We start from the raw sequence: 22,691 nt of genomic DNA on the forward strand, positions 1-22,691 counted from the left end.
CTTTCAAAGGATGAATCGTCCGAGTCTAATAATTTATTTTTCTTCTTTTTTCTCGTTTTCTACTCACTTTCCAGGTCCATCGCTCGATTATATGCATCCACGTATGACACTGGAGGTACAATTTTAATCTTCTTCTTCAGTGCTAGTTGTAGCCCTTCAACAAACCACCTTTTCTTGAACCCGACAGTTGGTTGGCTTTCCATTTTTCCTACTAGCTCTTTCAACCTCCTTGCATATACGCAGATTGTTTAATTTTTTCCCTGCTTAGTACTGTAGATTTCTACTACTATCTCATCATCCCTCAATAGTCGAAACTCTGCTATGAATTCTTTTCTGACGTCTGGCCATGAAGTTAACTTTTGTGGATCGACATTCGAAAACCAATCAATTGCTACACCCCATAAGGTTATCGGAAATTGTCGGACGCCGCTATCTTGGTCCATTACATGGTTGGCCGTCTAGATTGTTTCATATGTTTTACACTGTTTGATTGGATCAACCGCCCCATCGCCATTAAACTTGGGCAGTTTTTCCTTCTGTCTTGCCATTATTAATTTCTTCCAAATCTATGATATTTGCTGCGTACCCGCGTTGTTCTGTGTACCTGCGTTGTTTAGTGTACCCCATTGTTCTTAGTACCCGCATTGTTCTTAGTACCCACATTGTTCTGAGTACCCGCATTGTTTTGCACAACATTACTTCGGACAACCACCTTACCTCGAACAACTGCAGTACTTGGTGTGAAGAGATCTTCTTCAAGCAAAGTTGTTTGATTCTCTACTTTTATCCATTCGTCAGGTGTATCAGGAACGAAGAGTTCACCCCACGCTCATGCTCCTTCGAAACTTCGAGTTTCGTGGGTTCCTTCCCTTCCGTTCGGATTCTCTACCCTTGGCATATACAAGTTTAGGAACTCGTCCCTTATCTCTTCTACCAAATTTAATCTCTGTCGCATTTTGTCAAGCAAGTCCTCGACACTCCTCGGTCTGCTAGGTGAATGCACTCCTTCAGTCCATGCTCCACCCCCTCGGTGCTCTTCGGTAAGTTGTTGAAACTTCTGCTTTCATTCCGCCTGTTGTGTTAGGATTAGTGCTTCCTGTGCTGTGCGTATATCATCCTTGTCTTTTATTTTATTCCTATCTTTATTGAGCAAATTTGGCATTAATCTTCATAACACCTCTTGTATACCAGGTTCGACTGGCAATGACGCCAAATGTTTACCGTACAGGGTAAACGAATGTTTATCACATTAAGATATTAGAATGTAACACAAAACATATACTTTATTCATATAAGCCAATATGCAATTCCACTTAGAATGATGATCCTTCATAAGTCATTTGGATGATGTACATATACTTCCCAAAGGGGTGACTCAATTGTCATGCGACCTTTCAGATACCAATTCTACTCATTGGGTACAATATGTATTTTATCGACAACAATGTATATATATATATATTTAAGTATATAATACATTTCTTATATATTAAATATGTATACATATTTACACTAGAAATCATCCGACTAAAGCTACAAACCTTCAACACTCCCTCTTAGCTGGGGAGGATAAACACAAGACAAATGTTACACCATTGGTACCATTAGGAATGACAAATTTTAAGGATATTTTTGATTAGAAGATTTTCACCATTTTTTGATATCACATTGATATCATGAGTATTGGTCTTCCAAGATATCAACACATGATATTCACCAAATACTCTAAGCAACATTTTAATATCATGAGTATTGGTCTTCCAAGATATTAACACATGATATTCACTAAGTACTCAAATAAGGTTTGATATCACATTTGATATCGTGAGTATTGGTCTCCTAGATAATCGACATTCGATATTCACCAAGTACTCAAAATTTTTGATATCACATTTGATATCATGAGTATTGGTCTCCCGGAATGTCAAGATGAAAGATGTTCACTAAATATTGAGAGTAATGGCCCTCTAGAATATCAAGTCTCGTGATATTCAACAAGTACTATGTGTAATGGTCTTCCAGAACATCAATATAATGAGTATTGGTCTCCCAGTATATCAACACATGATATTTACCTTCCCAAAATACTTGCAAAGGTTGGGTCTTTGAAACCCCTGGTTGGAGGTATGTGTGGAGAAAAACACTAGATCCACATTTCTTGCTGTGTACTCTGCATCACTAAGAGAGAATGTGCAAGGGAATATACCTATGAGCAGTACAACCCCCACAACCACTACTAGCAAAGGAAAGCGAAAGAGGACTAAAATAGAAACAAATGTTGCTAAGTTGTTTAATCAGTGAGCGATAGAGAGGGATGAAAAATCTATTGGTAGGTTTCTTTTTTGCTCATGTTATACCATTCCATGTGTCACGTTCCTCATTCTATAAACAAAGGTGCAAAGATATATTTGTTGTTAGTCCCTCATTAGTACCGCATGGATAGACAAACTACGCACCATTGCCCTTGATAAGGAGTATTCAAAAGTAAGCATTTTAATGGAGGACATGAGACAAACATGGATGACTGATGGATGCTCTATCATCATGAATGGGTAGACCGATATCAAACATTGGCCACTCATCAATTTTATTGTCACTAGCACAATAGGCTCTTATTTTCTTAGAGCTATTGATTGTATGAGGAAAAGGAAGGATTCATCCTTCCGATTTCAGATTTTGAAAGATGCTATAGAAGGGGTTGGACCTTCAAATGTTGTGCAAGTTGTCACTGATTCTTCTCGAGTGTGTAAGTCAACCAGAATGATGGTAAAGAGTACTTATAAACACGTCTTTTGGAGCCCATGTTGTGTACATTAATTGAATAACAACTTAATGGTCATTGAAAAAATTGTTTGGATAAAGGCTGTGGTATTTGAGGCTAGAGATGTGCAAATGTTTATTTGCAATCATCACACATATCTTGCATTATTTAGGACATTACTGAAAATAAATTCCTCAAGCTCGTAGAGACTAGATATGCTAGCTACTTCATTTTGTTGGAGAGGATGCTTGAGGTCCAAGAGGCCTTCAATCCATAGTGGTCAATGTAGAGTGGAATAGATGGCATGAATCAAGCATCCTGGGTGGAAGTAATGTAAAACAAAGAATCTTGGATGATAATTGGTGGGCCACAATGAGGTAAGAAGCTTAAATAATTGATATTGCTGGTTTAATAACATTATTTCTGGTTTTAGCATTTGCTGATTTTATTATTTATAATGTTTCTCACATTTAATTGCTTGCATTGTAGTTACATTTGCTCCTTCATTGAGCGTATTGTAGTGGTCATTAGATATGTTGATACTGACTTTCCTAGCCTTGGAGAGATTTATGAGACTTTTGATAGCATGCTTGGGCAAATCAAGCATGTTAGTCACGCTAGGGACTGAGCATCTTAAACCTATTGTGATGCGAAGTGGGAACATAATGAACACTCCACTTCATATCGAAGCCTATACTGTCAATCCTAAATGGTATGCACCAATGCTTGAGAGAGTGCCTCCTTCTAGGGATGAGGCGAGTGTCAATTTTGTAACCTCAAGTTTTACTTTTCAATTTGATTTTTTTTTAAATGTTATTTCTGTCATATGGCAGAAAGCTTTAGATTTTAATTTTTAAATGCTATTGTTGTCATTAATCATTATTTGACATTTGGTAATTTAATGTCTTTTTTATTTGTTGAACGTAGGTGAAGGAGGGCTTCTTCAAGGCCTTTACAAAAATGTATAATGATAAAAATACTGGTATTCTTCAGGAGTAGTGGCTTGACTTTTCCAATCTTCATGGTCCAACCTTTAGTAGGCTTGGGGCGAAGACAGGTAGAGCTACATTAGCTCAAAGGGACCCTATAAAATGGTGGATGTGGCATGGTAAAGATACACCTGAGTTGAGAGTTATTTCTATATGCCTTCTTTCACAGTTTGTGAATTCCACTACTGTAGAGAGGAATTGGTCCACATATAGCTTCATCCAATCAGTTGAGAGGAACAACCTTACCTCCAAACGATCAAAGAAGTTAGTGGTTGCTCATACTGTATTTGTGCTCGAAGGATTGACAGATCAGTAGATGTAATGTCCCATTTTTCTGGGACATTATAATTTTGTGCGCTGGCTTGCTTCGCATAGGTTTCAAGGGTGGAAAGGTTCTTTGCAAGGTTCAATTCGAGGTTTGGCCTAGGCATTTCCAATTTCAGACTCATCAAAGCAGTTTGGCAGGTTGTCTGAATACTTACTATTTTTAGGAAGTAAACAGAGTGCAGTATTTATGGTACCTTAGTGTTGGTTTGGAAGTTTCTCGCCGAGAGCTTTCCAACGAGCTATTAAATGCAATTATCTGAGTTCATTTGGTCAGCTATTCTAATGCCTGATGATTATATGGTTTCTTGACTAAGTGACTATTAAAGTCATTTAATTTGTCACTTTATTTTAAAAGTTACTATGTTCACTTAAGTGACTAAAGGACGAAAAAGGTGCTTTATCCCACATTGCTTAAAAGAGCGTGCATCACTTTGGGAAAAGTTATAAAAGGACAACAAGCTCCACACGTGAAGATTTACAAAGAATATAATTTTCAAGCAAATATTAATCTGGGAGCTGGGAACAGTTGCTGGTTATTTCTTCTACGATGCAAGCCCTTGAAGAAGCATTTGAAGGTTGGACGAAAACCCAGCCTTCTTACAGGTTTCATCTACATTGCCAATCTGACTGTCATTTCTATTTATAAGATTGGTTTACTTGGATTATTGCACGTTATTGTATTGTTGTTGTATAATACAATAATTCCTGGTTTATATAAGTATTTCTGAATATTGGAGGAAATAAATGAACCTTTCTGAGTTTTCTTGTGTTGTAATTTGTTGGTTATAAATCTATTAAGTTCTGAAAATTGTATCAAGTGTTGGTTTTAAAATTGCACTGTATATCACAGGTTTTTGGGAAAACTATCCAGTAGGGGATATTACAGTGGTATCAAAGCTGGTTTTCCTGCTAGCCTGTGAACTTTTATCAGAAAATAAAGAAAAGGGAGGTTGAATGCCTACGCCTGTGAGATACCACCCAAAGGAAACTCTACAGATTGTTTAATTTGTAGTTCAATCGAAGCAGAACATTGTTAAGAATCAAGGAAATCTCTCGACAAAATCACTATAGTAGGTACTAGATTCGGTTGGGGAGTTTGGAAAAATTTGAACACTATCTTTTGTTCAATACAATTGGTCCTTATAGACAGTCTGGCCGCAAGACTCAGTAATTTGGTGAAGAGCATGAAAGTGTTTCCTCTCCTTGCGTGAGTATCACTCAGTAGCTGGGAGGGCATTTTAACAGATTAGCAAAGGCTCGGCTGAGACTCCAACTTTGCTTCCACCAGCCGGTAGTTGATTCACGACATTGTGGAAGGACGTCAGTGATTGGTAGGTGGTCTTTGGAACTGCGGGTTACTGAGGATATCCGCTAGTAGGCCCCAGTCGCCAAGTGTTAACAATAGCTCATGTAAGGTAGGTTGGGAGGTAAACCCAAGCAAAGGAAAAACTCACGCAAACTCCAATTCCAAACTGGTTACAATGTGTCCACCGTGGACTCGTGCGGGCTGAGTATAAGTTAACGCCGGCTCTGTGACTGTTCTTTTTCATTTGCGTGAGGGAAGGCAATGTTGGTAACGTTGGAGAGTACCCAGAATCGTCCCACGTTAACAAGTACAGTCGGGCATCACCCAGTTGTGGGCATAAATGGACGTTGGCACCTAGAATAAAAAACGACGCAGTCGGGTTTGAAGGCGAGATTCATAGGTTACGTGCAGTGAAGAGACGAATAGGGTCGACAGTGGGTGAGTAAGGCAACAACAAATACACCCGACGGAATTAGCAGTCTGGAAATCCGAACGCGGGTATAGTATTTGGAATGAAGACCATTTGAATGGAGCCCTAGTGTGAATACAAGAACCTCCATTGTATGAGACTGCGCTAATTATAAAAAAAAAGAACCACATATGGCAGGCAAGAAGTATTCCGAGCTGGATAAAGAACTCCCCACGTTGCTTGGTTTCAGACTGATTAAAACAGGAGTCGACCTTCTTAGAGCCGCGGTTTGTGTTATTGGATGGGTTGGTAATGAAAGCGTAGTTTGGTGTTTAATAGCACTGCCAGACGGTTATCAACAACACTCCTGGAGACATACTAATGCCACCATATGAATGTGACATATCACAACAGTTTCAGAGGGAAAAGAAATCGGGTACATGACCCTTACGGCTGATTCTGGAAGAGGAGGTCTGTTACGACTTATTAATACACTCCATTTTGAATTTGTTTATGAACTGGTTGTTTGATTTAGTTGTTGAATATTATTTTAAGCTTATGGCCACATTCAAGCTCAAGTTTGGAATAAAGAACATTTGTACTGTGATATCAATTTGATCTTGTTTTGATATTAAAACTCTTCCAGTGCTGGTTAAGTCACTTATTAGTTCCAATCTATGGTTGGTTTTCCAACTGTTTGACAAAATTATTTCCAATAGTTGTACATCAGCATTTGCCATAAATTAAGGCCAGAAACATGTGTTAAGGGTTGACTGTATGACAACTGTTTGTCAAAATTCTTGCCAACCAATACATATATTTCTGATCAGTTTAGGTGAGATCAGTACAGCGGTATCATACACTATCCAAGACAATGTTAGCAAGAGGGAAATAATTACCATTTTCCTAAAAGTATAGAAAGCACAAAATTAGTGTTAGATGTAGAGACAGAACGAGATGTGTTGTGAAGATAATATAAGTCCAGCAACAAAGTGATTCTACTAGATATAAGGTATGCTGTTACGGAAGAAAAGCTACAGAAGAAGTTCAAAAATCACATCACAGCATGCACAAAACAATATCTCCATACCAGAATCATCATTTACAGTTGTAACTGCATCTCCAGAACCAAAGTTTGACAGATAATACATTAGTGAACAGATTAAAAGATCCAGAAAAGGAAATTCACTCTTAGAATATAAAAGAAATCTGGGAGTTGCAAGCAAGGTCAAAATTTGCAAAACAAATCTCAGGTGACATCTAGATTTAAAGAGCTTGCAATTGAAGATACTTCTAAGGGTCCCTGTAAAAGAAGGAAATTTCAGAAAGTTCAATCTGACTCTATTCGTGGAAGAGACCTACTTGTGTGTAATGCTGAATTCATGACATCAAAATTGAACAAACAGCAAGCAGAGATTGACAGGCAGCAGGCCAACGGTTTGTCAAAATTACATCAAATTGATATCTGATTGTGTGCAACTTAATGTCTGATGTTATGCCGTATGATGACTTAGCAATTTGTTGAGATTGCTTGTTTGTAACTTGTGAGGGACATTTGCTTACTTTGTTCAATCAATCATATTCATATCATAAGTTTCAATGCAATTTGGTAGCCTTCATTTCAGTTAGAGTCAACATAATTGCAACCAAACCTTTATTTGGATTGTTACAAATGAGGAAAATACCTGGCTGTAAGTTGCAATAGCAATTAGTCCAAAATTTCCAATCCGATATGAGGGCTGAAATAATGAGCAAATATGATGAGTACCACAAATTCCCTTCACAGATTCAAAAGGAATTACCTTTCATGGACTATGTTGCCTTTCAGCTAGAGCTGTAAAACAAGCCGGATATGATAAGAAACAAATACTCTGAATTGGCTTGAAATCTCCTTGCAGAGGACAGTTACAAAAATTTGCACAGGAAAGATAGCAGTCAACCTAATAGTAGTATTGAAAAGGAAGAGCAACCTTCACATGATAATGACACAAGTATACTAATAGGTAATTGGGAGACAGAAGTATCTTATGGAGCTATTTACACTAGTCCATCTGATGAGTAGGTTAATGGCTCAAGTAGTAGAGTTGACCAAACTGCTAATGTTGGCAACTCCAGCATCTTATTTGGTGACATAGAAATTAACTTGGATGAATTTTATGATGATACCAAGCTGGAAATTATGTCAAGTTTTGAGGGGGAGAAAATGGACCGCAATGTTGGCAGGATTGATAATCTAGCACACATCGAGTTAGAGGGTATATTTGAAAAAGTTGTTTCCCTAGGTGAGAAAAAATCAAAAAACTCTATGAAGAACAACCCATTTGTGTTTGAAGGAGATGGTCAAAAACCATTATCACTCCTTGACTTATTGGATATGCTTTTGGTCAAAGAGGACAAGATTGTCCAAGTGTTGACGAGGTTGGATGATTCTTCCAATTTGATTGAGGATCTCTTGCGGAAGATTGTGACAGAAGAGAGGCATTGGAATGTTCGTGGTATCACAAGTCCTCTTTTACATACTATTTTTGAAACTTTGAAAATGATAAAATATGAGTATTTGCAACTACTAATGGATAGAATCTAGCAATAAAATTTGGAAGGGACAAGGAGAGTGAGGTAGATGAGCTGTCTTCAATCGAGCTTAACACATTATTCCACCCACAAAGCTGAAAATCAAGCAAGTGGGGCAGCCACTTATGAAGAAGATGACAATGGTTCAAGGGCACATGAAATCATGCAAATCATTGAAAGAATTCATAAAGTGGGTAGATGTGAAGGCAAATAATGTGATTCAATCACGTGTTCCCCGTTTGAGATCTTCTATGTTGAGAAAAATTCTATGGATCAGCAATTGATGAGTCTAAAATTTTTGAATTTTATGACAGCAGCTGTACATTTTCATAGGAGGACATGGTTAGTGATATAACAAGTGGGGATAATTCAGAGTTTTTAGCTAATGGTGAACCATCCTTTTATGACGACCTTGACATGAACGAGAGTACTTATGGTGGAGTGGGAAGTTCAGATTTATCCTTTGCATGCACTGAGGGATTTTTCAGCTTACCCAGAGTTTTATCACCTAGCGCTTATGAGATGGTCATGGGCTACTTATTGATTGATGATTTCACTTGTTGGTATATTCCAGCTATTAGTGGTGTGCCTGTGTATGATGGTAGTATATTCGCTGATGCTATTTGGCTTGCAGGGGTCAATGAGTTATTTGCAGCTGTGTGGGGAGAGCATACATTACCCTACGTATCACATGAGGTGTTTACATTTTTTTCTCAGCAGTATACTGGAGACAATGTTAGCATTCATGATGTTGGTGATTTCACCAACCACTCTTTCCTTTACCCAAGATCACGTTGATTAGGGTTGATTAGGTGATCGGGGATCCAGGTGCTAATAGTATCTTACCTCTGGTGGTTTAAGCTGTGTTGTTACATAGTCACAGGGTTATGATTTGTGTGTTTCAGCCTTTTGACATATCAAAGATCCAAAGATCAGGATTACTTCATTTTCACGTGGGTGGTATGGTGATTGAGTTAGATGGGCCGGATCTATCATTACCATCGGTACAGATATTGCATAGGTGGTTGTTTACCGTACAGGTAAAGAAAATGAACGCATACAGACAATGAACACGAACAATAGAATTATATTCACTATAGTAGATGAATGATGATTTACAATGATCCCAGACGGGATATAAATACTACCGCCGAACCTTCTCGAAGGAGTTCGTTGGCCACAATTATTTTATCCGCTACAAACTATTTACCGACGACGTCGCTACAGAATACAGAAACACCGCCGGACCGTCAGCTACAGAATACAGAAACACTGCCGGACCGTTGGCAATAGAATACAGAAACACTGCCGGACCGTCGGCTACAGAATACAGAAACACCGCCAGACCGTCGGCTACAGAATACAAAATGCCGCCGGACCGTCGTCTACAAAATACCGCCGGACATCACCACGTCGGCTACAGAATACAAGAAACACCGCCGGACATCACCCCGTCAGCTACAGAATACAAAATACCGCCGGACATCACCTCGTCTGCTATAGAAACACCACCGGACCCATCCAATTGGCTAATAGTGGTACAGTGGTACAACAGTGCAGATATTACAAGAGTTGGTCAGAGGTATCTCAGACAACGTGCGAGTTCTCACTTGGGATCTAGGGGGAGCGTCCCTAGGTATTGCTTTTCATCAGGGAGCTAGGAGGAGAGTTTGTTTGTTATCATCTTGGGGTAGATATTGGTATATTGTTGAGCTCCCATCTTCAGTTGACAATTGATACTCGCAGAGTCACTCATGGAGTGAGGCCCTTATGTTGACTAAGGGTTTTAGCACACAGAGCAGCAGAACATGGTAGTTGGTGTACCTTTATGGTGAGATTTGGGCTCCTGGCACTCAATTATTTGGCACATCGATTCCTATTGTACTGCTTAGCCATTCGGGCATTGGGATGATGCATGTCGGGTTACATCGACTAAGGAGTAGAATCTCTTTCTCAAGGCGAGTATGGAATCTTGGCATTTGGTTTCTGCAGATATGAGCGGATTGCTTGAGGGCAAGCAATCTTTGAGAGGGGAGGCTTTGTAATGTCCCATTTTTTTGGGACATTATAATTCTGTGCACTGGCTCGCTTCGCCTAGGTTTCAGGGGTGGAAAGGTTCTTTGCAGGGTTTAGTTCGAGGTTTGGCCTAGGCATTTCTAGTTTTAGACTCATCAGAGCAGTTTGGTAGGTTGTCCAGATACTTACTATTTTTAGTAAGTAAACAGAGTGCAGTATCTATGGTACCTCAGTGTTGGTTTGGAAGTGTCTTGTCGAGAGCTTTTCGATGAGCTATTGCATGCGATTATTTGAGTTCATTTGGTCAGCTATTTTAATGCTTAATGATTATATGGTTTCTTGACTAAGTGACTATTAAAGTCATTTAATTTGTCACTTTATTTTAAAAGTTACTATGTTCACTTAAGTGACTAAAGGATGAAAAGGGTGCTTTATGCCACATTGCTAAAAAGAGCGTGCATCACTTTGGGAAAAGTTATAAAGGGACAACAAGCTCCACACGTGAGGATATACGAAGAATATAATATTCAAGCAAATATTAATCTAGGAGTTGGAAATAGTTGCTGGTTATTTCTTCTAGGACGTAAACCCTTGAAGAAGCATTTGAAGGTTGGACGAAAACCTAGCCTTCTTACAGGTTTCATCTACATTGCCAATCTGACTGTCATTTCTATTTATAAGATTGGTTTACTTGGATTATTTCTCGTTATTGTATTGCTGTTGTATAATACAGTAACACATTTGTGGTTATTTGTTGTAATTCCTAGTTTACATAAGTATTTATGAATATTGGAGGAAATAAATGAACCTTTCTGAGTTTTCTTGTGTTGTAATTTGCTGGTTATAAATCTATTAAGTTCTGGAAATTGTATCAAGTGTTGGTTTTCTGTTTGGTTTTAAAACTGCAATGTATATCACGGGTTTTTGGGAAAAATATCCGGGAGGGGATATTATAGTAGACTCCTCATATCTTCAGACTCCAACATTCCGTTGGGATGTTAATCTCGAGGATGATATGCAAGTTGAGGAGGATGAGACACATCTAGGATCGCTTGGGGTTCCATTGAATGAGGACCCTCTGCTTACCCTTACTAGTGACTCAGAGGATGATCACGATGATGATGCTGATTTAGATTCATAGATGATAGCCATATATTTGGCATCTACCATTTGGCATTTGCAGATATATTATTGATTTCGAATCTTGATTATTATGGACATGAGACATATTATTATGGACTTGAGACATTAGTACTTTAATTGGACTAATGTTTATGTCATTTGATTTCATGCATGATACTTGGAACCTTTAGGCAGTTTTTCTGCATGTACACCATATATATTGCCATAAAAGTACTTAGTATTTCAATTTGTTATGTTACATGTATTGAGCATTTAAAATGTCTATGATGAATAGTTTATCAATGCTGTGTTATGAATATTTGAATTTTGTCTCTATATATAAAGAATCCCCCATGTTTTTAATCGCTGAGCCCTGAGGTCCCGTCCCCTAAATTTTTGTTTCAACCCATACCCATTCTGGAAACACGTCTTTGTCCCCGTCCCATAAACTCTGTGAAGCATAGGAAAATTTGTATTGGTGGTTGTAATTGTTTTCCTTTTTTCATAATTACTACATCGTCGATTTTAGATTTGATATGTTGATCTTATAGATGTCATGGGTCTATGGTGGTGCATTTTATATTTTCTTTTGATGTATGTGGTGCTAATACACTTTGAGTATATTTTTATAGGAAACTATGTACAAATATTTAATTTCTTTGCCGTTGGTTTTAGTAGGGGATAATATTATGTACTGTGAATAAATTTTCCTGGGAATGCTAAGTGATTTAAATGTTAAATCATTCATTAAATCCAATTGCATTCCATATATTACTTAGTGGCTTCTTGTGATATGAACTTGTAATGGGTGCAGGTTTGAGCATCGCTTTGTTGAGATTTATGAACATATTCAGGTAATTTTCATACATCACGTGACCATGGTTTCTGTGATTAATGTTTAGAAATAACTATTTGATGCTTTTTTGTATTATTTTATACATACGATCAATGTGGAGCTATATAATTCTTTTTCCTTAAGAAATATATTGTTGTCTACATTGGTCATTCTGCAGGCAAGACTGAGAGAAACTCGTAGATACTATGGAACATATAATGCTTTAGTAGAGGCCAATGAATTGACATTAAAGGAGATCTCTTTACTCAACTCTATTAACTCTCAGGTTAGTTTCAATTGAAAACTTTTCATTGACAAAATTTTCTATCTTCTAATGTCTATTATGTCTCAGAAAACATTGCACTAAGTTATTCATTTACATTGTCATCAAAATGGTAGGTTTCTCTTCCATTCGTTAATGCATAAATGAGGAATTTAATTGGATGTCATTGTTTGAAAATTCAAAAGGTAACATAATATTACCATGTGTTTGTTATATATGGAAATGCAGCCAATGCAAGCTGCAACTAGACCTAAAAGACTGATAGGATGTCATCGTTTGAAAAATCAAAAGGTTACATAGTATTACCATGGGATGTATATGGAAATGCAGCCAATGCAAGTGCAACTAGACTTGGACCAAGGAGGGGCTATAAGCTTTAAATGATTACAAATTGTGCCCATGGACCACATATTGGACGTGTGGCTAAAGGAAGCTGCATCTAGGCAAGAAAATTAACGCCTTTATCACATGGTTCTATTAATTTTTCTACAATAGGATGAAAAGAAAGTAGAGACAATCACAAGATCATAGGTGCTGTCCCAACAGCAGCAGGGGATGGATCAACCAATCCAAACCAGACTCACCATTTAGAACAGGAACACCAACCACATCATCCTTGCTTTTTAGTTTCAGACCCTTTGACAAAAACTTTCACACACAAGCATTGCATCCATGGTAATGACCTGAATCGTATGGTCACATATACATTTATGAGCAACAATAATGGACATCTATACAAAGGGAACTTGCTCCATTCATTAAAATCTATGTCACCTCTTTAACATTTTGGCATATTTACTTCCGCGTATTGATTTATACCTCTTTTCTAGCCCAGGTGATTCATTTTGAGGGATTACTCGCAGCCATTTGTAAAGGGTTAAATTTTTCAAGACAGATTGCCCGTCTAATAGGCCATACCATTTTACTCTGTTTTGTTTTTCAGATTGAGTCAAAATCAAAGTTTTGTGAGGTCTAAATAGGCATATTGATGAGAGGTAGTTGCTGGTAAAGTTTAAGCAGATGATTGTTGTTGGGTTTGCACTTGCGTGTACCCTTTTTTGAGTAATTGGAGTGAGTTTTCCACCCTTGTCCTGGCCTAATTTTATTATCAGACAATTTGATTTCAGTTATTTTTTGTTATTTTTTTATTGGTAGTTATCGTTTGTTATTGCTATAGGGCTAATAGATGCTTATTGAGTTGAAAGGACATTTTATTAATATTTCTTATATTGATGTAAGTATGTTAGAGAGGGATTGCCCAATCCCCTCATCATCTTATTATTTGAACTTAGTCCTTATTTTTATGCAACATAGTGAGTGGCAAAGGCATTGCCCCCACTTCATCTAGTTGCTCTTCTATTTTCCATGGTATTGTACTGATTGAGTGGCAATAGTTCAAACCCCCACTCCGTAATATCCCCTTTTTGGAACATTGGGAATTCCAAAGTGAAATTCATAAATTATTACATTTAGCTTATGAGAGTTTAAAGCAAATTTATAAAATGGGTCAATTTCATACTATAAAGTGGGGTTAAAAGGTGACAAAAGAAGAAGATGACAAATGACAAAGAAGTGGTAACTGAAGAGTTACAACTTATGCATTAAAAGAAGGAAGGGAGACCCATTTTTCGCTATGCTTGGTTATTGGATTTCAGATCAGATTTCTCTTGGAGAAATTTGGCAGTAAGTTGCTTTCATTTTCACAACCAAATTTGAGGACGAAAACCCTCTAGCCAAACAACAGTGGATGAGAACCCATTGTTTGTGGGAGACGTCATTTTAGGTGTTTCACTTGTGTTTACATTTTCTTATATTTGCAATCTGATTGCATTTCTGTATTTAAGGTTGGACTTGATTGTTATTGCATTGCTGATGTATAATGCAAAAACATATATCTGAAGAATTTATATAGACTCTTTGGTTATGATATTAAATTGCTGAAAATCATAATACAATAGAGATTTTAGAGCCTTTCCCATATGAGCTTGTTGTTTAAATATGTAGGTTTATTGCATAAATTATCTGTTTCATTCTGAAATTTATTATGAGAGAAGTTTGGGGAAAATATCCATCTAGGATATTTCAGTGGTATCAGAACAATCGTGCCTACCATCCTGTTGGGTATAATCAAAGTGATAGGTTTATGCAGTCCAGAAAATTAAAATTTCTTCAGAAATAAATTCTAGATAAATCTTATTAGATATTTTTTCTCAGAGGTGGGTACTATTCATTAGAGTTTTTCAGTTTGGAGAGATGTGTACAATGATCATAAATAAGGTAAGAAATATTAAAGAGGTTTATTAAGTGGTTTGCATCATCGTGGGAAGAAAAGAAATAGGAGCAAGCAATATTAGTTGCTATTCTGGCTATATGACAGTGTATATTTTGTTAATATGTCTGTCCAGGCTTCTCAGGCATAATAATATTTCCGAGAGTTGTATAGGCCAATTGTTATTGGACTTATCTTTTGGCAAACATTTGCTTATAGATAGTGCTGAATAATATTCACATGGGAGAGCTAATTGAACAAAGATTTGTATCGGGCCCCACAATTAATCTTTTGAAGGTTGTAGCGAATTGTGCTGAATTGGCTTTGGGTGTGTGTAGCATTGAGAAATATATATGAACATATTAACAGGATTTTAGCTGGTTCCTATCTAAAGTCCGCAATGAGAGTTTAAGAAGTTTCTGAGCCTATTATTTTATTTGACCATGGAGATTGGACTGTTGTGGAACTACAATATCTTCGTTTCAATTCTACCTGTATGTCTTCATGGAAAGAAGTTCTATTTGAAGCCCTGAAAATTAACATCAAAGCTGGAAGTATTGTTGATGTTTTCACGAAGACAATAAAAGAGGAGTGCCATGGATGAACAACAGTGTCGTGAACCATTTTCATGTTGTTTCACCTTCTAAGGCAGAATCCATAAGGAGATTGGAGTAGTGGCCCCTTCTTTGGGGTTCAAAATTGGAACTTTAGTGCTAATGGGATATAAAAATTAAATAAGAGTTGTGGTATTTGAATGATGAGCTGGACAGAATAGCAGACATGTTGTAAGTAATGAAAGCTCGAAGGTTAGATTACAAATTAAAGCAAAGAACGACAAGGAAGAATTCATTGTGTTTGCCATATGCATTACCTGACAAGAGCAGAGAATCAAACTGAAGCATTAAATTAATTAAATGGCTATCTAGAAATGGAGCACTTGATAGGGAAAGAGTGAATCCTACTGAGAAAACAGTTTTTACTCAATAATTGGCATAAGCAAGAATATCAAAGCTACCGTCTTGAAGATTATAGAGTTCAGAATTCTCTTGAACAAGTAATTGGAAAATGGGCAGCAATTAATAGGGAGTTGCATTAACACTATCTCAAACTATCAGAGGTCACAAAGAATTAACAACATCTTAAATATTCAATCCTGTCATATGAGGCGATAGTAAAGATTGGTGTTGTAGAGACTCTACAACATTAAGGCATTTGATTTAGGAGTCGGAGTTAGTAACATCATTGCTAGTGGTGTGCAAGAACCATCATAATTGGGCTACGCAATAACATGTAATAATAGAACACTGTGGTAACTACTAGATTGGAATTGCGCATCAGATTCCTTGGTACTCCTTTCTACGATTTCAATTGATTGTGAAAGATCCCCAATGTCAGTGACCTTGGAAATTGATGCATGTTTCATAATTTGAGACTTTGGCCAGAATTTTGTACCTTTAAATAGACTTTATAGAATTCTGACTTCTTTTTGGTTTTTTATTGTTTTCAAGTGTTTAGGTGTTTCTGAAGATATATGCAAGTAAATGACAAAAAAAAAAAAAACTTCAAACAAAGAATGTTGAGCAGCATGCAAATATTGAAAACACTTCACAATCTGGAAATGATTCAAATTTTACTAGGCATGGTATTCAGATTCTTGCAGTCAAAGAAATAAATATATCAAATGGATTTGTTGCTGTTTACAATGAACTTGACGCCAGCTGTAGGAGGGTTTTACAATCACAAAAGATGGAGAGCTTGCTGTCACACACCCCTGTATGATTTCCAAACTGCAAAACATAGCTGCTAATAAGGAATGGTGTCCACAATACAAGTCCGAGCTTCCACTCGAAGAAATGCCCAAGCTAGAAAAGGTTGGCTGCCTAGCTGAATGTGATGTTTCCTTTTGATAAATTGTGCTATGAAGAATGTCGATCCTTGTGACAGAGAATAGTACCTTCCAACTCCAATACTGAATAACCAAATCATTATTGAGGTTTGTGCCCCAACACCGCAAACTTAGGGTTTTCGTCCCAAGCCACTGAATCGCTCCACTAGAGAAATTTCCAATCTCACAAGTTTCAAATGTCAAAAGATACTCCAAAATTAGGTCTTCATCTTCTTATAACTCCTCCCAAGTGCAAATCGAACCCTAAATGAGAATTACACTTTGCACTTCATAATAAAATAACATTTTTCCAAATAAAGGCATCCAAGCTATAGGAAAAACATTACTTTATTGAAATGTCATAACTCAAAGTGCCAAAAAGTCTCTGGATAGTGAAAATAGTTTATAATAATTCAAGACCTTTCCAACGAGCTATAACACAAGGGCACATCTGTCCAAATGAAGCCATATTGCCCTTATTACTCTGAAATGGCTATATAAATGGTCTTATTATAAATTATTTAAATGCTAACTTAGGAAATATTTAAATATATTAAATTTTTTCCCATTTTGCCTTTGAAAGCCCAAACCAACCAAATAAACGTGAAACTGACCATGTCACCTGTCTGTGACTGATACCGGACGAGATGGGTCAACTGGCAGTCCCTCCCTGTAATGTAGGGATGCTCCTAGAAACTAGGGAACACACCCTATCATTTTTAAACTGAAATCATGGAATGGTCTCGTGGAACTGCACATCTGGAAACTGCCACATCCTCCTAAAATGTAGGGATATCCCTAAAATCAAGGAACTACACCTAGCTGGCTCCAAATTGCCTGTGAAGTCAAGCTCGATCATTGAATATTCAATATGAGTCTCTATCCACAATTGCTAGTCTACGAGAACCCCATGATAGGCTAACTCACATAACTCTGCTAGTCAGACTAAAGAGGGGACATGGCAATCCTCCCTTCTCAGAGATGCTTGCCCACAAGCAACTGCAATGCTGGGTGCTGCAAAATGGATTCACCCTCCCAAGTGGTATCCTCTATGGGTAAACCTCTCAAGCGTACCAAATACTCCCGAATCAACCTACTTTTTCGCCATCATTCCCTCACTTCAAGGATCTCCTCAGGAACCAAAGTCAACTTACCTTCTTCATCCAATGTAGGTAAATCGGGTGATGCTATTATATTCTGCCCGAGGGCCTTCTTCAGGCATGATACATGGAACACATTATTAATCCTACTATCAGGTGGTAACTTAACCTCAAGCAACCTCTCTAGCTTGCTTGAGAACTTTGTAAGGTCCATAAAAATGAGGTTTGAGCTTCTTAGCTCCCCCACTTTAAGGGTGCTTTGTCAGTAAGGCCGGAAGCGTAGGAAAACCATGTCATCCACCTCAAATACCCTCTTGTTCCTATGTCGATTAGCGTACATCTTCTGCTGATTTTGTGCATGCTATAAGTTCTCCTTGAGAGAACTCATGATTTCCTAGTTCTTCTGTAACCAATCCTGTGCCAAAGGAACTCTGCTATCACTCAAAGCCAGATCAACTAAAGATAATGCATCATAGCCATAAAGAGCTCTAAAAGGAGACATATCAATGGATATGTAGTGCGTAGTATTATAACAATACTCACCCATATACAACCAACGTACCCATGCCTTCTGCTGCCCCGATACATAGTTACACAAATACCCCTCAATCCACTTATTAACTGTCTCCATCTGCCCATCCGTCTGAAGGTGGTAGATGGTACTAGGTGTCAACTCTATGCTTGCAAGCCTGAAAAGTTCCTGCCAAAAGGAACTCAAGAATCTGCTGTCCTTGTCACTCACTATGGTCTTAGGGAGACTATGGAGTCTGAACACCTTCCTGAAGAACAACACAACTACTTGGGATGCTATGAAATCAATTGCAATTGGAAAGAAGTGAGCATATTTAGTCAACTTGTCCACTACAACGTAAATACAAACCTTCCCTTGCACTCGAGGAAGACTTGTAATGAAGTTCATAGAGAATCCTCTCCATTTTTGTTCTGGTATAGGCAAGGGTTGTAGCAAACCAGCCGGGAAAGTATGCTCTATCTTGTTATGCTGGCAAGTCATGCATTCACGAACATGGCTAAAGACATCATCCTTGGGACCCTTCCAAGAGAATCTCTCCTGTACCGCTCTATATGTCTTACCATAACAGGGGTGCCCTACTATAGGAGTATCATGGAGGGTATGCAAAAGCTGTTCCTTTAACTGTGATTCAGGAACAAGGTAGACTTTGTTTTTGTAGTAGATGACATCATCAATCACCCTGTATTTATTATCCAGTACCAATCCATCCATGATCTCACAAGCATGCTGATTTTTGGAACACTTAACTAAAAGTTGAGCCTTCCAATCTGCTGAAATCTCACTCAATGAACATAGGGTAGCAAGTGATGGTTTCTTAGAAAGTGCATCAGCAACAATATTCTTCTTTCCCTTAATAAATTCTATGTCAAAATCATAGGTTTGAATCTCGCTTACCCACTTTTGTTGACGATCATTGAGCTTTTTTTGATCAAGGATATATTTCAGACTACTGTGGTCAGTTCTTACCACAAATTTGTTGCCAACAAGATGTTGTCTGAATTTGACTAGTGCATGCATAATAGCCAACATTTCCTTATCATAAGTAGAATACAACCTCTCATTATCACCCAGCTTCCTACTCTCGTAGGCAATAGGATGTTTGTTCTACAAACCAGCCCCTATACCCTCACTTGAAGCATCACACTCAAGTGCAAAAGGCTGGGAGAAATTAGGGAGTGCTAAAATCAGACATGTACTCATAACCTCCTTGAGTCTGTCAAAGACTCCTTGTGCCTGCTTTGTCCATCTGAAGGCTCCCTTCCTCGTGAGATCTGTCAAGGGTGCTGCTAACTGAGAGAATCCCCTCATGAACCTCTGATAATATGCACATAAACTAAGAAATCCACGTAATTCAGTAATGTTCCTCAAATAGGGTCAATCCCGAATTGCCTGGATTTTCCCTCATGCACCTTCACTCCATTAGTATTGATCACATGGCCCAAATATAAAATCTCACTGAGTCCAAACTCACATTTGGACAACTTAGCAAATAGAGACTGACTCTCCATGATGCTAAGTATCTTCTCTAGGTGTCTAAGATGATCCTGCCAGCTACAACTATAAATCAAGATATCATTGAAAAACACTAGAACCAATCTCCTCAATTGCTTGTTAAAGATATGGTTCATACAGGACTAGCAAGTGGCCGATGCATTTGTGAGACCAAAAGACATCACCAAGAACTCATAATACCCATAGTAACAGCATAATGTAGTGTTATGTATGTCCTCATCCCGCATACGTATCTGATGATAGCCTGAACGAAGATCAATCTTAGAAAAGTAGATAGCTCTATGAAGCTCATCCAACAAGTCATCAATGTGTGGAATGGGATATCTATTTGTTATCGTCTTCTTGTTCAAAGCCCTATAATCTATGCACATCCGTAGTCCCATCCTTCTTAACCAGTACCACATAAGAAGCAAAAGGACTAGAGCTAGGGCGAATGAACCCCATGTCTAACAACTCATGAATTCTCTTCTCAATCTCATCCTTGTATGCTCTAGGATGACTATATGGAATGGTGATTACTGGCTTAGCTCCATCCTCCATCTCTATTCTATGCTCAAATCCTCTATCAGGAGGTACACCCGGGAGTATACCACCAAACACTCGACTATGTCAAGCCATCACTGATTGTATATCAACATGAAATGCCCTTCCATCCTAAGTTGTAGGTGTCTTGGGCTTCACATAACAATGTGTAGCCCACATCACATCGTCATGTCTAATGTTAGTCTCCATCTTGCGAGAAGACACCTCCCTAGGTCCACTATCTGATGCTGCCCTCAAGGTAGTCTTCTTCCCTCCATAAAGGAACTCTAACTAAATACAATGGTGGTCAATAATGTACTGTCCAATACCCTATAACCACTGCATGCCCAAAACCACATGACAATCCTCTAGTGGTATTACATAGGAATCATCTGTCAAGGTATAATCCCCCATCTAAATGCTAAGTTGAGGAATCCTCCTACTATAGCCCAATACTACACCAAGTGCAACCTTCACCCCAAAACCAGCAAATACCTCATACTGCAAGCCATGCCTATCCACTAATTTCTAATCAATAAAATTGTGTGTGGCGCCTGTGTCTACCAAGCTCATAACTCGCTAGCCGTAAAGTGTTCCTTTCAAACAGAAGGTGTGAAATATGAGATAACTGGATAGAGTAGCCATAGTCACTTTAACTGATGCCAAGGGCTTAGAAGTGTCTAACTCCAATTGTCGATGCTCTTGCTCAATCTCCTTTGGACTATCCTCAATATCAGTGTCAGGAATCTCCTCATCTCGCATGTCACCTCAATCAAATGAACTTTTCCTTTACCAAGGCAACGGTGTTCGAGCTCCCATGGCTCCTTATAGGAGAAGTATAGTGGTTCTCCTCAAATCATTCCTCGTCTCCTGGTCCATCCTGGGAGGTCGAGGTGATGGTCCACCTCTACCCTGGCAAGTGTTGGCCTTCTATGGAAGCTAAGAATCCATGAATGGCTTCTTATCTGTTTGATAAGAAGTAGAGGCAGTGTACAGTCTCAGTGTCATATCAATGACATTCTTAAGAGTGGCCGGCTTGAAAGCACGTGCCAATCCCTTAATCCTATCTTGCAGTCCCTCAATAAATAACATCACGCTACACCTCTGAGGCATATTAGGTACCATAACTGCAATACGTTGGAACTCATTGACATGCAAAACATATGCCTTTGCATGTCAAGTTTTTGTCTTTATGGTCAAATCAAGTAATGAGATGCTCATTGAACTCTGGATAGGAGTGAACCTTGGCGTGATCCTCGATGAGCAATCCATGTTGCCACTAGTCATAGGCAACCCCGTCTAAATGCAAGACCGCAAACTGAATAGCATCATGCTCAAGCATGGGCCTCAAAGATAGATATATGTCCAGCTTGTGCACCCAAGCCTGTGTACTGATACTGCTAGTACCATGATCCATCATATGTAGCTAATGTGATCTTCCCAGTAGCTCTTGTTACATCCCAATTTTTGCCCTAAATTTTCCTTTTAAAATATAGCCGTTGAACCAAAATAATTTTCCATATTCAAGTGAATTAGTTCATAATAGTCGTTGTTTCATCATGGTAATTATAGCCATTGTTTTATTTATTCATGTTCATGCGAAATTGAAACAGTTATGTTAGCCGTTGCATAAATTTAATTATCATGTGAAATGAAGACAATTAAAAACTAGCTGTTGTGTTCATGTCAAGTGAAGACAGTTAAAAACTAGCTGTTGTGTTCATGTGAAATGAAGACAGTTAAAAACTAGCCGTTGTGTTCATGTGAAGTGAAGATAGTTAAAAACTAGCCGTTGTGTTCATGAGAAATGAAGATAGCTAAATTTAGCCGTTGTACATTTATGATGAATCAGTTAGTATTTATGATGGAATTTCCTAACAATTTCTATCTAACGAATTATGAATCATGAGTTGATATTTTGGCAAGAATGTTGCTTTAAAGGTTGTAGGATGAAGACCAAAGAAAGAGGGGAAGCATTACAAAACGAAGTCATCAGAATGGGATGAACATGAGATTCAGTCATCAAGAATAACAGGTTTGACCTAAAATTTGCCCTGGTTAGGTCATCAAGACTTGACAATAAATTTCATAGTGGAATTTGCATGAGCTAAAAATAAAAATAAAAATAAATAAATAATATGAATAATAAAATAAACAAAGATTTTTACCTTTATTAAATTTATCAATTAATAATATCACGTAATATTAATTTTACTCTTTCGATTAAGTTCATAAATAAATAAATACAAAGT

General features: G+C 37.9%; 1 protein-coding gene across 2 annotated transcripts in view; it reads left to right on the plus strand.

Annotated features, from left to right (window-relative positions):
- The window catches only part of LOC149538660 (paramyosin-like protein), a 263,507-nt gene that overhangs the window by 188,944 nt on the left and 51,872 nt on the right, over positions 1–22,691 (plus strand). For both annotated transcript variants that reach the window (XR_016356086.1, XM_089799989.1), the window contains exons 13-14: positions 12,316–12,355; positions 12,515–12,622. Coding sequence is in view for 1 of the 2 variants with exons in the window: in XM_089799989.1 (XP_089656115.1) it covers positions 12,316–12,355; positions 12,515–12,622 (148 nt within the window). In the remaining variant the exon portion in view is untranslated. The remainder of the gene's footprint in view (positions 1–12,315; positions 12,356–12,514; positions 12,623–22,691) is intronic.

The sequence above is a fragment of the Cupressus sempervirens genome, chromosome 9, assembly GCF_028749045.1.
Source record: "Cupressus sempervirens isolate cs-2001-9-10 chromosome 9, ASM2874904v1, whole genome shotgun sequence".
NCBI classification, from domain to species: Eukaryota; Viridiplantae; Streptophyta; class Pinopsida; order Cupressales; family Cupressaceae; genus Cupressus; species Cupressus sempervirens.